General features: G+C 40.7%; 1 protein-coding gene across 1 annotated transcript in view; it reads left to right on the top strand.

The window, feature by feature from the left end:
• LOC132396851 (protein shortage in chiasmata 1 ortholog) overlaps positions 1-15,738 on the top strand; it is a 145,144-nt gene that overhangs the window by 47,857 nt on the left and 81,549 nt on the right. Inside the window, exons 4-7 of the mRNA XM_059974832.1 lie at positions 3,000-3,126; positions 4,520-4,614; positions 12,289-12,531; positions 14,171-14,482. Of these exons, the coding sequence (XP_059830815.1) occupies positions 3,000-3,126; positions 4,520-4,614; positions 12,289-12,531; positions 14,171-14,482 (777 nt within the window). The remainder of the gene's footprint in view (positions 1-2,999; positions 3,127-4,519; positions 4,615-12,288; positions 12,532-14,170; positions 14,483-15,738) is intronic.

Here is a 15,738-nt window from a genome sequence, read left to right as displayed (position 1 = left end):
TGAGAGTGGTAAATCTGTGGAATGTTCTGCCACAAACTGTGGTGGAGGCCAAATCCATGGGTGTATTTAAGGCAGAAGTTGATAGTTTCCTGATCAGTCAGGGCATCAAAGGATGTGGCAAGATGGCAGGTGTATGGGGTTGAGTGGAATCCAGGATCGGCCATGATGTAATGGCAGAGCAGACTCGATGGGCTGAATGGCCTAACTCTACTAGTATGTCTTATGGTCTATTGATCTGTACTGTATGGACATCCTGAAAGATTTTATTTTTTCTGATTTATTTAGAGATACAGCACAGACTAGGTCCTTAAAGCCATGTCACCCAACAATCTCCAAAACCCCAGATTTTAACCCTAACCTAATCATAGGACAATCAACAATGACAAATTAACCTTCCTGTTGGACTGTGGCAATAAACTGGAGCACCCAGAGAAAACTTGCACATTCCACAGGGAGGACATACAGAGACACCTTGCACAAGACTTCGGGATGGAACTCTGATGCCCTGTGTATTAAGCGTCATGCTAACCACTACCCTACCATGGCACTCCAAATGTGGCCTCCTGTTGAGAGCTCATTTCTCTTTTTGTTCCTCTCGCTTCACAATTTGACTTGCTATACATGGCTTTAATAACAATTTATATATACAAAGCAGCCTTAACTTGTTTCCAAGCAATTCACTAGAATGTTTTCAAGCAAAATGGACTCCAGATTATGTAAGGTAGAATTAACTTATTAATCAAAATTAAGTAAAAATAATTTTGTTTTAAACAAAACCTAAGATGTTTAAGGAGTGAACTCTGGAACACGAAACCAAGGCAGCTGAAGATAAAACTATAAAGGGCAATGTGACTTTTAAAAAACAACTCAGGTAATTTAATGGAAGTGGAAATAAATGGTTTTAATGCTGGTGTGGATACTTGGCTTGTAGCTCTTCTCAGTGTCAAATGTGATACAGTAAACTCTTGATTATGAAGCATGTTCAGCACATTAGTGGAGCTGGGTTAGTAGATTTTCTCAGTTATTGATATTATTCTATAAATACTCCAAGCTTTTAATTCGCTATTTTATTTAAGATGTTAACACAGTGGGATTGGTTTATTATTTTCACATCTATTGAAATACAATGAAAAGCTGGTCTTGCAGTGTTCAACAGATCAAATCAATATATAGTGCATTGAGAAAGTACAAGTTAAGACTAAACAATACAGAATAACGCTCAACAGCCATGGAGAAAGTGCAGTGCAGGTAGGTAATAAGGTGCAAATTCATAATCTGGTTGATTGCGAGGTCAAGAGTCCATCTTATCATACGAAGGAACCATTCAAATTGTAAGTGAGTTGTGGCAGGTATTTAGAGAATAAAATAATGAAGTAAGCTTGCTTTACTGAGAGAAAAATGATACTTGACAGATATAATAAATTTCTTTGAGGGTGAAGTGAGCAGGTTGGTTGTCAGGATAGAAAATTATTTTCATGGGGATATTGGGAAAAGACTCTTTTAACATTGGCAGTGATGGTTTCCAGAGCAGATCAGAGATCAGTGCTCATAAACTCAATATATCAAGTGCTCATTGTGGACACTCAGTCCTGAAACAAAAACTGAAAATATTAAAAATACTCATCGCATTAAGCAGCAGCTGTAGAGAGAAAAACAGAGTTACTACTTAAGGTTATTTCAGTCATGAAGCATTTATGTTGTTGGGTTGCCCATGAGGGTTGAAAATGACTTTGCTTTCATTATAGTTCTGTAGGTTCTGTAGTAACTAACAAATTCAATGTAGGATCTATGAACTTTACCACAGGTGGCTGAGTTATTTAGATTGTTTTATGTTCCCTCTACTTTTTGTGTTTGAGCTTTACATACTAACATTTGAAAGACTCAAAAGTGCTAGGTGCCTTCCCACAAAGGTCCAGACAATGGATTGGTCTCTGTTCCACCTATCAGGGATATTTTATCAGGAGCACTGTGTATGCAGGGCCCTTAGCATTGTCAATGATCCCTCTCATCCATCCAACAATCTCTTTAACCTCGTACCATCAGCCAGGATGTATAAGTAGCATTAGGTCAAGAACTGTTAGGATGGGAAACAGCTTCTTCCTCCAGGCTGTAAGACTATTGAACTCCCTGTCACCACCCATGAAGAACTGATAGTGTTATACCATTTAAAATTGTGTCATAAGTACACCTTATTATTTGTTAGTTCACTGGTGGTAATATTACTTTGTGTTATGTGTGTGAGTTATATATATGTACTGTGTTGTGCACCTTGGTCTGGAGAAACATCGTTTCGTTTGGTGATATACATGTGAAGCGCTTGAATGTCAATAAACTGATTGAACTTCAGATGCCTCTTCACTGATTTGAGTCATCATGGGTTAAAGATTTCTTTGAATAGGTGATCTGTTTTTCAAGTATGCTTTAAAAGTGCATCTAAAGCGTTTTCTCTGAACTGTTGAGAATCACTAACTATGAAGGAGCTCAGAGTAGAATGCCTGTTGCTGTTGATGTAGCTGATGGGAATTGACTGAGTGTGATCAGATTTGACACTTGTTGATTTCCCTCTTTATTTAGTCATTTTTGGAAGATTACGGAGTAGCACAGTAGTGTAGCATTTAGTGTAATGCTTTTCTGCCACTGTCTATAAGGAATTTATACATTCTCATTGTGACCATGTGGGTTTCCTCAAGATGCTCCAGTTTCCTCATGCATTCCAAAGACGTACAAATTAGGAAGTTAATTGGTCACATGGGTGTCAGGTGGCACAGGCTCATTGGGCCAGAAGGGCCTGTTACTGTGCTGTATCACTAAAAAAAATAAGCATTTTATGGAGGCATCATTGGTGAGACTTCTCCAGTTTTTTTGAGCATTTCATTTGCAGGTTTTTAGCTAAGTGTGACTCATCACATTCAGAGCTGAAAAGAGAAAGAAAAAAAATAACAATAGCATTTAACTGAAATAATTGAATAAAATTAAAATATATTTTAATATGTTTACAGTTTGCTGCGATGTTTATAGAAGTGTGGAAATAGAAACCCCTTTGACTCCTCCATACTCAAATTATGCAGAAATTACTTTATCAACAAAGGAGCTACATGTGGAGGAACTTTGTCCATCAACATTTAAGTAAGCATATTCTTCATTTGTTAATCTTAATGAGTTTATACATGTAGTATTTGAAGACTTACTTTTGAATAAACATCTTTATAGTTCTGAGACATAGATAGCAACTACTTTATAGTGACTTTTTAACCTGAAATGAATAACAGATATTTTACCACCTAAGGTGAATCATTTTTCTTTATCCAACCTCTGCATGCCAAATCACACAGAAAAGCCAAATGGGAATTACTTTGCTTTTATATTGACTATATAATGCTTCATTTTCTCGCTTGTTTAATTCTCTTTTACTTGACATTTGTTGAATGAGTAATTGTGGAGAATGTCATTTTTCAGCTAACATCTTGAAGCAGATCTGTTAGAGTACTGAGATCAACTGTTGTGTTTCAGTGCTTTCATTTGACCCTTTTTGGCACTAAGACTATTAAGGATCAAGTACACATTACCATTTTGTTCTAGGCCTGTCTTTGGACTTCTTCCACTTCTGCAATGGTTTCTCTACTAAGTGATTCAGAGTGCACATAAATTTATTGGAGGAGCTGATAATAATCAACCCAGCTGGACAGCATTGGTTGAAAATAAAAAAACAATGCATATACTGGAAATCTGAAAATGCTGGAAATTGTCTGCAGGTTAGGCAGTATCCTTGGAAACAGAAATAGATTTAATATTTCTGGTTGAATACAGGTTATCAGAAGTGATTTCTTTCCTCTGAAGTCTTCAGCCTGAAACATTGACTCTGCTTCTCTTTCCACAGATGAAGACTGCTGCCTGACCTCGTACATGTTTTCTGCTTTTGTTGTAGACAGCAGTGGTGATTATTCAGGAAGTATTCAATCTTGTTTAGTTTTTGTGGTGTGCAAGTAATCAAGAATTAAATCCTTCACTTGCTACATCCACATACTTCTGAGCTATATTTAAATACAAAATTAAAATAGAAAATGATGGGAATACTCAGCTGATCGGCAGTATGGGTGCAAAGAGAAACAGTTAATGGTTCATGCTCATTATGCAGCCCCTTCTGGTGAAACACTGGAAGTGTGCATTGAATAAAAATTTCAATCAACATAACTATGTAAGACAATTTCTTGTGCTCAATGATTGATTTCTTTCCTACCTTTCTGCAGTGATTCAATGATGGGAGCGGTGGACTGAAGATGATCTTTTTACTCACGTATTATTGGATTGCAGTCAAAGAATTTCTGTAAAATTTTGGAAATCTTTAAATAATTTGTTTGAAACATTTCTGACATTTAATGTATATATAAATTAACCATTTTGTACAGTGTAAAGCAGTTCATGATTGCATTCTGCATTTTTTCGATCTAATATTTTGGTCAATATAAGAGCTAGTAACATAATAATTGGACTAAGGCTTGGTTGTATTTCACTTTTTCAGTGCAGTTTTAACAGGCACAACAACGGATTTTTTGGACTTTCAAATATGGCAATCAGAAAATTTCTACAGTTCTTTTCCATCTCTGAGATTAGGAGGTAAGGTGTACAAATATTAATTATATTTGACTCATATTTTTGAATCCATAATGCTGGGGAAGATGGGTATCTCATGCAGAGAAACTAAAGGTTTCATACAAATATTTAATGTTGTTGCCCTCAATAAAAGGTCTTTAGAAAAGGCAAAATCTAATTAGACAAATAACTAAACTTTCACCACTTTCTTAACTAGGTTATGATTGTGCCATTTCATGATTTCACTAATTAGTGTAGAATTTTTAAGTATGCTCATAAAAATAATTGTATGTAGAGCATCTTGCCACTGATATCAAATAAAGTTTTGTCCAGAGCTGTTTAACGTGGTTAGTGTAAACTGTTCATTTTGCCTGCATCTTAATGAGAGATCTTGATGAGGATGATATGGAGAAGATGGGGTGTCAAAATTTAAAATGGTCACCCATTTAAGATTATCCATTTCTGGTAACATTTTAGAAATCTTCTTCAAAAGAGATGGAAAAAGGGGCCTTTGAATATTTTTAAGGCAGAGGTAGTTAGATACTTGATGTTAAAAGTTACTTGTGTAGACAGGAATGTGGAGTTCGGGTGATAACCAGATTAGTTATAATTCTGCTGAATGGTCCAAGTGGTTGAGTGTTGATTCTGCTTTTAATTTCTATATTCATAATTGGGGAAAGGTCAAAATCATTCTGTAAAACTTTTCATTAATTAGGGAAAACAGAACTTTGAAAGGTCAAAAGTAAATTTTATTATCAGAGTACACACATGTCACCATATACAACTTTGAAGGTATTTTTCTGCAGGCACACTTAGCAAATCTATTGAACAATAAGTGTAAACAATGGACAACAAACTGTGCAAATTCAGATATAAATAAATAGCAATAAATAACAAGATAAAAGGGTCCTTAAATGAGTGTAGTTACCCCCTTTTGTTCAAGAGCCTGATGGTTGAGGGGTAGTAACTGTTCTTGAACCTGGTGGTGCAAGTCCTGAGGCACTTGTACCTTCAGTCTGATGGCAACAGCGAGAAAGGAGCATGGCCTGGATTGTGAGGATCTTTGATGATGAATGCTCAATAGTTGGGAAGGTTTTATCCATGACGTACTAGGCCGACTCTAATACCTTTTGAAGGATTTTACGCTCAAAGGCATTGGTGTTCCCATAACGGGCCGTAATGCAGCCAATCAGCAAACTTTCTACGATATCCCTAGAGGTTTGCCAAGATTTTTGTTGACATGCCGAATCTCTGCAGACTCATGAGGAAGCAGAGGCACTGTTGTGCTTTCTTCGCAATTATATGGTGGGTCTAGGGCAGGTTCTCTGTGAGAGTGACCCAGGAATTTAAAGTTACTGACCCCCTCAACCTCTGATCCTCCAATGACTATTAGCTTATGAACATCTTATTTCCATCTCCTGAAGACTACAATCAGTTCCTTGGTCTTATTGACATTGAGCGAGAGGTTGTTGTTATTACACTACTCAGCCAAATGTTCAATCTCCCTCCTATATTCTGGTTCATCACCACCTTTGATACAGTCCACAACAGTCGTATCATCAGCAAACCTGTCTATAGCTGTACTTAGCTAGACAGTCATAGTTGTGTATCTATATGATGTTTGCATTAGTAGGAAATGATGCTTCAGGATCAAATATTGAATTCAGCTTAATGTTCAGAAGTCATTAAGAAAACTCATTCTCAATGGAGGGAAGAAGAAGAATGGGACAGTTTAAAAGCAAGAGAATGGAGAGAAGATAGAGACAATGGGAAGGGAAATAAGGAGAGCAGAGAAAACAAGGTACATTAGGTGGAGGAAAGATCACGAGATATCAGTTTAGTAAAGTTTAGTTTGATGGTTGATTCCATGAGAGATGGGAGTTTGTTAGTTTTGTTTGTTGCTGGTTCTGGCTTCCTTATTGCTATTAGGAGCTTTTTTGTTTTCTGCTGATGACATGAGCTTTTAAGTATGATTAAGTATCTCTCTAGCTCATAACTTTTATTTCCACATTTGTCTGTGTGATGGCATGTCCTCATGGGTGAGAATAAGGAAAGTGAAAATGTAGTTGTTGGCAGTGTAGAGACTATCAACAGACAAGGCTAGTGAAAGATTTTAGGAAACAGAAATGAATTAGAATGTCTTTGAAATTAACATCATCAGGAGTTCATGTGTGGCTTACCAAATCATTGTGTTATTAACCTTGGTGTTGTGTTTGACTTAATTTTCCCACCAGCTTTTCATGGCTTTATTATCCCAAGATTTGATGATTTTATTGCTATCCTCCATTTGTCAACCTTAGCCAACTTTTTTGTCTACATCTTAGCTAACATCATGGCCTTTTCACTTATTGCCTTAGTTTGTTAACCTGCTTTGGCTTGTGGTTTGGCAGCACTTCACTTTAAATTTCCATCCATGTTTTCAGGTCTCCTCATGTCATCACACTTCAAACTCTTCAAGATCTGTTGTTCTTCTCATTATGACCTATTCCAAATCCCCGATATTAACCTTTGCCTTAAACTCTAGAATAACACCATTTCCCTTGCCCCCAGTACCTGTTGTCCCGCACCAAATTTTCTTGTCTTTCTCTTGTTCTTTAAGATGCACAATTAATTTTGACAAAACTTTTTGTTACCTATTCTGATACCTCCTTGGTAAACTGGTTTATCATTAGTAGCTGCCAGTTACAGTGAAAACTTTGTTCTGCATGGTACAGATTGATTCATCACATTAATCCACTGAGGTAGTATTTTTTTTGTGGCATCCGTCGGTCTCGAGAGACCATGGATCTGCGCCTGGAGAGTTTTGATTCAGCTGCTGATGGTGGTGCAGCGTCTGTTGTGGCTGTACAGGCCCACATGGGAGTGACAGTCTCGGTTGCAGCGATTGCATTTGAAGACGCTCTCCTCCAATGTTGCTGTGTTGTTGTCTTTTCGGCGAGCGTGCTTTTCCTGGGCGGCAAGCCTCAGTTTCTCTTCTCCTCGCTCCAGCCCTCTGTGTAGTTCTCGTCTCCAGCATGAGCGATCGTTCGCGACGTCTTCCCATCTTTTGACATCCGGGTCCATTGACTTCATGTCCCTTTTGCAGATGTCTTTGAAACGAAGATGAGGATGTCCTTGTGCTCTTTTGCTGGTGGTCAGTTCCCCATACAGTAGGTCTTTCGGAATCCTCCCATCCGGCATGTAATGTACGTGTCCCAGCCGGCAGAGGCGGCGTTGTTGGAGAAGGGTGAAGAGGCTGGGTAACTAGGCGTGGGTAAGGACTTCGGTGTTGGTGACTCAGTCAGTCCGTTTGATGCCCAGGCCGTGTCTCAGGCTGTGAAGGTGGAAGGTGTTGAGACGTCGGTCCTGCCTGGAGTAGAGGCTCCAGGTCTCACTGCCGTAGAGCAGTGTGCTGAGAACGCATGCCCTGTAGACTGCAATTTTGGTGTTCATAATTAGCTTTCTGTTCTCCCAGACTCTCTTGGTTAGCCTGGCGAATGTGGTGGCTGCTTGTCCGATCTGCCTGTTGATCTCGGAGTCCAGGGAGAGGCTGTCCGTGATGGTGGAGCCGAGGTATGTGAATTCGTGGACTACCTCCAGCTCGTAATTGTTGATGTTGATGACGGGGGGTTGTTCAACGCTTTGGCCCATCACGTTGGTCTTCTTCAGACTAATGGTTAGGCTGAATTCCTGGCAGGCTCTTGAGAGGTTGTCCATAAGTCGCTGCAGTTGCTGTTCAGAGTGTGTCGCCAACTCTGCGTCATGTGCAACCAGCATGTCTCTGATGAGTACTTCACGGACCTTGGATTTTGCCCTCAGCCGGGACAGACTGAACAGCCTTCCGTCCGATCTGGTATGAAGGTAAACTCCATCGGCTGAAGTTCCATACGCGTGTTTCAGCATGACTGCGAGGAAGATGCCGAATAGGGTGGGAGCAAACACACAGCTCTGCGTCACATCGCTGCAGATGTTGAAAGCCTCTGAAGAAGAGCCATCAAATTGAACAACACCTTTCATATCCGCATGAAACGATTGGACTATCTTGAGGAGCCTCGGAGGACAACCAATCCTGGCGAGGATTTTAAACAAGCCGTCTCTACTAACAAGGTCGAATGCCTTTGTGAGGTTGATGAAAGCGACGTAGAGTGGTTGTCTTTGCTCTCGGCATTTCTCTTGCAGCTGTCGAAGAGAGAAGATCATGTCGATTGTGGAATGTTCCGACCTGAAACCGCACTGAGTTTCAGGGTATACCCTTTCGGTGATTTTCTGTAGTCTGCCCAGGACCACGCGGGCGAAGACCTTCCCAACGATGTTCAGCAGTGAGATTCCTCTGGAGTTGTTACAATCGCTTCTGTCCCCCTTGTTGTTACAGAAGGTGACAATGTTGCAGTCTCTCATGACTTGCAGCACTGTTCCCTCCTCCCAGCACTGACAGAGTAGTTCCAGCAGGTGGTTAAGCAGAACTCCCTTTGCACACTTGATGACCTCTGGTGGGATGCCATCCAACCCTGGTGCCTTTCCAGTGGGTAATCTATCAATGGCTCTGTTCAGCTCTTCAGCAGTCAGCAGTACGTCCAGCTCCTCCATGACCGGTAGGCATTCCACGGTCGCCAACGCGTTGTCCGAGATATCATTTTCTCTGGAGTAGGGTTCGGAGTAGTGCCCCACCCATCTCTCCATCTGCTTTCTTTTGTCTTTGATGACCTCGCCTGTCCTGGATTTCAGTGGAGCTGTCTTGCTCTGGGTTGCACCGATGGCTTTCTTGATCCCCTCATACATTCCGTGAATGTTGCCTGTGTCGACTGATAACTGGATACTTTTGCATAGTTGTAGCCAGTAGCCATTTGCACAGCGTCTGGCTGTCTTCTGTGCGTTGTTCCTAGCTGTCCTCAACACTTGCAACGTTGGCTGAGTAGGTTGGTGTTTGTGCTTCAACAATGCAACACGCTTTTCCTCGATGGTGGCATTGAGCTCATTCACACTTGCCTCGAACCAATCCCGTGTCTTGCTCCGCTTCCTCCCGAAGGTCTTTAATGCAGTGTTGTGGATGTTGTTCCTGAGAGAATCCCATCTCTGCTGAACAGCTGCTCCTGGTGGGTCTGCAAGGAGGGCGTCCTCCAGTGACTTGATGAATACCTCCGCTTTGGTTAAGTTTTGGATCATAGTAGCATTGATACGCTGTTTGCCTAGAGGCTTGGCGCAGTGCATCTTCTTCGGTTGGAGTCTGAGTTTACAGCAAACCAGGGAGTAATCCGTGTCACAGTCAGCACTTTGAAAGGACCGAGTCATGAGCATGTTTTTCAGGTGGTTGCGTCTTGTGAAAATCAGGTCTAGCTGATCCCAGTGTTTGGAGCGGGGATGTCGCCAGGAAACTTTGTGTTGAGCTTTGGCCTGGAAGTAGGTGTTGGTGACACATAGTCCGTGGAGCACGCAAAGCTCGAGCAGTCACTGTCCATTGTCATTCAAGTTACCGATCCCATACCATCCCAGACAGCTTGGAGTCGTGGTTGGCACCCACTCTTGCGTTGAAGTCGCCAAGTAGCAGCAACTGTTCCTGTTTCAGGATCACCTGTATTTGCCTTGAAAGTTGATCATAGAACTCGTCTTTTGCGCCTTGTGTGGAATATAGGGTTGGGGTGTAAGTGCTAATAAGGTTGACAGGCCCATCGGAGGTATGCAGCCGCAGTAAGTAGATCCACTCCGATCCATCCTTGCTGGGTTCCACCATCTTCAACAACGAGTTTTTCACAGCAAAGCCGACACCATGCTCTCTGGTCTCGTCCTTGCCTTTCCCCTGCCAGAAGAAGGTGTACTCTCTCTCATGAAGGGTCCCCGATTCTGGAAGCTGTGTCTCTTAGAGCGCTGTGATATCCACTTGAAGACGAAGCAGTTCTTTGTTAATCACTGCTGTTTTGCGGGTGTCAGTGATCTCGCGAAGGTCGTCTGATAGACCGGTTGTCATAGTCCGTACATTCCAACATCTGAGTCTGAATGCTGGTTTCTTACCTTTTTCCTTGTTGTTTTGCTTGGTGCAGTGTTTACAGACCGTGATTCAGGATACTTATATCCCTAAGCCCCACGCACCCAGTGAAACGGGCGGACTGTGGCGGGACAGCACCTTATTGGCTGGGGGCTGCCCAGCTTGAGGCGAGCGGTAGCTGTCCAGTGAGGCACAATGGCCTCTCCCTCCGTTGAAAGCAACCCCTGGCGCCTTGCTCTATGCCAATCAAATGCAGGCATAACTGGTAGACTGCTGCTTTCCGTGTTTTGCCGCCACGGTGAGGCGACACTGGAGTGTCCTCTCCAGGGCGCTGGCCTGGGCAAGGTTTTATGAGAGATCGACAGTTGCCCATGCAGCACGTCTCCCCTCTCCACGCCACCGATGTTGTCCAAGGGAAAGGCAGGGGCCAATACAGCTTGACACCAGCGTCGTCACAGGAGTTGCCAGAACGAGGTTGAATGTAACATCGGACTGCCTTAGGGACTCTGGCTCCGGATTTATCCTCAGGGTTTACTCCCGAAGCCTTTCCCATGATTGGGTATGGCCGCAAGGCAGCGGAGGTTTAAAATCAAAGTTTTCCTTCTCTTAGATGGACTGCCCTCCCAGGCTGACGAGTTCCATCTACCTGAAGCACTGGTTTTAAGGCACCAGGACCTGCCCTCGCCCTGTCAGTAGAAACAGTTCCACGGGGCTTGCAAGCTAAGCCACACAAGAAGGCCAGGAGTTGGACTTGGTTGCCAGAGGCTATTTGAGACGCATGCTGTGAGGAGCACTTTTTAAACATTGGGAGTTTATCCCCAGTACCACTCCTCGGCTTGGCAACCTTGGAGGTAGTATAACGGAAAACAAAAACAATGCAAAATAAAGTATTAGAAAGTGCAATGCAGGCAGACAGTAAGTTGCAAAGCCATAATGAGGTATATCGTGAGGTCAAAAGTCCATTTTATCATTCTTGGTGATCATGCTGTGCTCTTATAACAACAGGACAGAAGCTGTCCTTGACCCTGCTTTAAGGCTTTCTTATCTTCTGCCCAGTGAATTGGGGGGGAGGGGTAGGAGACGAGAGGGAGTGTCAGGGTGAATGGGTCTTTGATTATGTTGGCTGAAGTGTCAGAAATGCACACAGTGTGTGTGGAGGGAAAGCTGGTTTCTTTGATGTGCTGAGCTGTCCACAACTCTCTGCAGTATATTGTGGTCTTGGGCAGAGCAGTCGCCATACCAAGCCCAGATATATCTGAACAGGATCTGTAAAAATTGTTGAGAGTCAAAGGGGACATGTCATATTGCTTTAGATTCCTGAGAAAGTAGACACCGCGTGCTTTTTTGGTCATGGCGTCTACATGGTTGGGCCAGGACAGACTATTGGTGATGTTCGTTCTTAGGAACTTGAAGCTCTCAACTTGGCACCGTTGATGCAAGCAAGTGTGTGTGCATCCGCCCCTTTCCGAGGACAATGACAGACTTTTTTTTTGCTGATTTGATGACAAATCTAGATTGATAATAAAGTACAGTACCTTGGGAGACAAATTATCTCAAGGTATTCTTGGGGTGTAAGATATATTGAATATAGTTTTATTTTTAATTTTTAATCTTGAAAATAGGAAAACAAAAAAATTCAGGGAAAGAAATAATGGAACTAGAAAATCAGCTTTTATGTAGAGTAATTTCTTATTGCTTTCCTTAATACATCATTAATAGATATTCTTTATTTTACTTAGAACCTCAGATAAAAGAACATTCCTTGCATCATAAACCAGTTTCTGAGTTAATTTATCTGCTAAAAGCCTCCCCAGAGGAGCTCATAAGTGCTGTGGTAAAAAGTTTATGGGAAGAGTACATGAAAATAGCTGCACTTCAGATTGACGTAATGGAGCAACTACACTTAGGTCATGTTGAAACAAAAGCATCACCAGCTACTAAACTGGAAGAATTTTCACCAGTTACCACAGTTCACTTGGAAAGTATGTTCACTGATTATATTCCTTTGCATTACTAAAATGTGTATAATCACACCACGGTGGAAAAAGAATGATTTTGCATTTGTATAGAAATAATTAAGGCTTATTATCCTTAGATTCTGTACTGATCAGCAGTCCATAAACTTTGCATGGTAATGTACCATATTACTGGCTTATGATATAATTTTAAAGAGTATCATAGAAATGGTGCAAATTTATTCTCAGTCATAATTGGCGTCTCAACCAGACACTGACTGAGGAAAATTTCATTAGGAGTTAATGATATAAATACTCCACTATCAACAAACTTAATGTAGTTATAATCGTATATTTTAAAGTCTTTATGGTATTGAGAAAACTTTTCAATTTATAGAAAATGGGTCACACAGGCAAGACGACATTTATACTAGTTATCCTTGAGAAGGTTGTGGTGAGCTGCTAGTTTGAACCCCTACCAACCTACCTGTGACAGGACTCCCTAAACCCCACAGTCGTACTAAAGGTGGTAAAAGTAATCAAATCTAAATGTAATAAAGTCATGATGAGGATTTTGGCATGAGATAAATTAAGGCAGGGTAAAGTCAGGTGATGCTAATTAGGGAGATGCTGGATTTAGACAAGGTGGTGATAAAGGAATGTGTGTGTCTTGAGTGGCAATTTTCAGGTGATGATGTTCCTCAGTACCTATGCCCTTATCCTTCCTGGCGATAGAGGCTACAGGTTTGGGAGATACTGTTAGAGTAGTCTAGCCATATAAGGTGTGTATGTTTTGTAGATCAGAATCAGGTTTATTATCAGCGGCTTGTGATGTGATATTTGTTAACTCAGCAGCAGCAGTTCAATGCAATACAGGGCATACATGACAAACACAGTGGGCAGTGGTAGAAAGAATAAATACTTAGCGTGGTGCATGAGGTGACAATCAAGATGATTCTCTTGGCTGATATTGAATTTCTTCAGTATCTTTAAAGCTGTTCTTTTTGAGGCTAGAGAGGAGCTCCTGATCTGCCTTGCAGATGGTGGAAAAGTTTTGATGCAACAGGATATACCGTCTCTTGGAGCACAGTGTTTTGAGTGCTGGTGTGGTTATATTTCTGCATGATGGTAGTGAAGAGTAACGCTGTTTCATTTGGCTGTATTCATGGGTATGTTCATGTCTGGTTGAATGATAATTAAACTTGAATTGAATTGACATGTTCTATATAGATTGTGGAAAGTTATTAGAGTGAAGAGGATGTCAGTCACAAGTTTTATGTAAGTTGAACCATACTTTGATATGTATTTTGATCCAGTAATGTGATTGAATCATATTTTCATTTCTCTTAACCCTGAGTGAACACAATCTAGTCATCTTTGAATTGTTAATTGGGTATCTATACTACTGTAGAAGCACTAGTAATTGAATTCTGGGTTAGATTAGGTTTTGAGCACAAATTTAGCATTAGTGAGAGAACAAAGCTTCATGGTGCTCTCGTAGAGTTAATGTAACCTCAGCTACTGCATGACATTTCTATATTACGTAAAAATTCTGGCCACTTTAGAAAAGACTTAAGCCACAACTTTATTTTAAGAAGTTGTTAAATTGAACAAATAAAATTTAAGAGCTCCAGTAATAATGCTTATCTCCCACTTTGTTTAACAGAATGTTTTGAAAGCCCCACCTTACTTAATGAGAATAATGTCACCATTAAAACATATTCTGAAGATGAGGAAATAGCATATTCTCAAACACATCAAGATAGAAATAATACAAGTCATGCATTACCTTTACAATCACAAAATGTAACAACCGTTTCTGAGATGAGTTCCATTAATTCTGAAGATAAATGTGGTCTCATGACAAAAGTACACCAAGAAAACTGCGATCCTCTCAGCAACTTCATAATGTTACGATCAAAGAAGGTGCCAGCAATTTGTCAGACAAATAAAGACAATGAAAATCAATTTGCTTCCGGTAAGTTTCAACAAACTCTCCACTATAATGTTCAATTTTGACTAATTATTAAATAATTGTTTGTTTTAAGCTGTATTTAAAGGTGCTGCAGGAAGCTTAGCAAAAGCTAAGAAAGAATAAGAAAATCCTTATTTTCCCAGAGCAAATTAGCTCACAGTTCAAAGCTATCTGAGATTCACAAATACATGGTGTAATAGAGTCAATCAGCTTCTAATTGAATATTAATAGAATAATGGTCCTTGCCATTTAGGCATACCAAATAGCCATGTTACTTACACTTATTATCCTCCTCAATCATTATAGGACAACACTTCATGTCCAATTGAACATTTTAGAATTAAAACTGTATTGTTGAGATTTTGGCTCAGCAGAGTTTGTAAGTAAGAGGCTCCATTTCATTCTTGAAGTTCTGCATTTTGCAGATCCATTCCCACAGCATTAAAGTCGTGGAGGCTTATTTTTATGCAACATTTATGCAGTGATATTGATTAGAAAATCGTAGAGAAATTGGTCTCCTTTATGAGTTTCTACTGCATTAAGGAATTCAACTCTACTTCACCACAAACCCTCTAACATAGATTTCAGCATCACCAGTGGCAGCAGAATGATTTCCATATTTTTCAAGGTTCTGCAGATAGTGAGAATTATCATTTTATCAGCATATGGTACAGAAACAAGTCCTTCGGCCACTGAGTCTGCCACAACTATTAAACTACCTCTATAATCAATCCCATTTTCAAAATTCTCCCTACATTGTTATCATTCTCTACAATCTCTCCCCAGATTCTACATGTCACCTAAATAGTAGGGATCATTTACAGTGGCTGTAAATACAGTGGCCACTGGCACATTTTTGGGATGTGGGAAGAAACCAGACCATTCTGGAAATCCATATAGTCATAGGAAGGATATACAAACTACAAAGGCACAGGACCCTAGGTCAGGATTAAACCTAGTTTCTCTGGTGCTAGGAGGCAGTGGTGCTGCTAGCTGCACTGCTGTACCACCTGATAAAAGAACATTATTTAAATGCAACTTGTTCATGTGGAATTGTAACTTGGAGACATTTTGGACTTTTACCAACACTCTCCATCCTATTCCATTCTTACACTCCGCTCTCAATGCCTAATTGGTAATAAACCAACCAGCTGGTAACTGCCTCTTTACTCAATTCAGTTCGACAAGAGGGCTACTGTATTTTGAGTTCGGACTGATGATTGAATATGTGCCAAAAACTTTGCTGTACTGGACAGCAA

Source organism: Hypanus sabinus, chromosome 7 (assembly GCF_030144855.1).
Source record: "Hypanus sabinus isolate sHypSab1 chromosome 7, sHypSab1.hap1, whole genome shotgun sequence".
NCBI lineage: Eukaryota > Metazoa > Chordata > Chondrichthyes > Myliobatiformes > Dasyatidae > Hypanus > Hypanus sabinus.
Note: the sequence above shows the minus strand (reverse complement) of the source record. Positions and strands in the feature narration are given on the sequence as shown.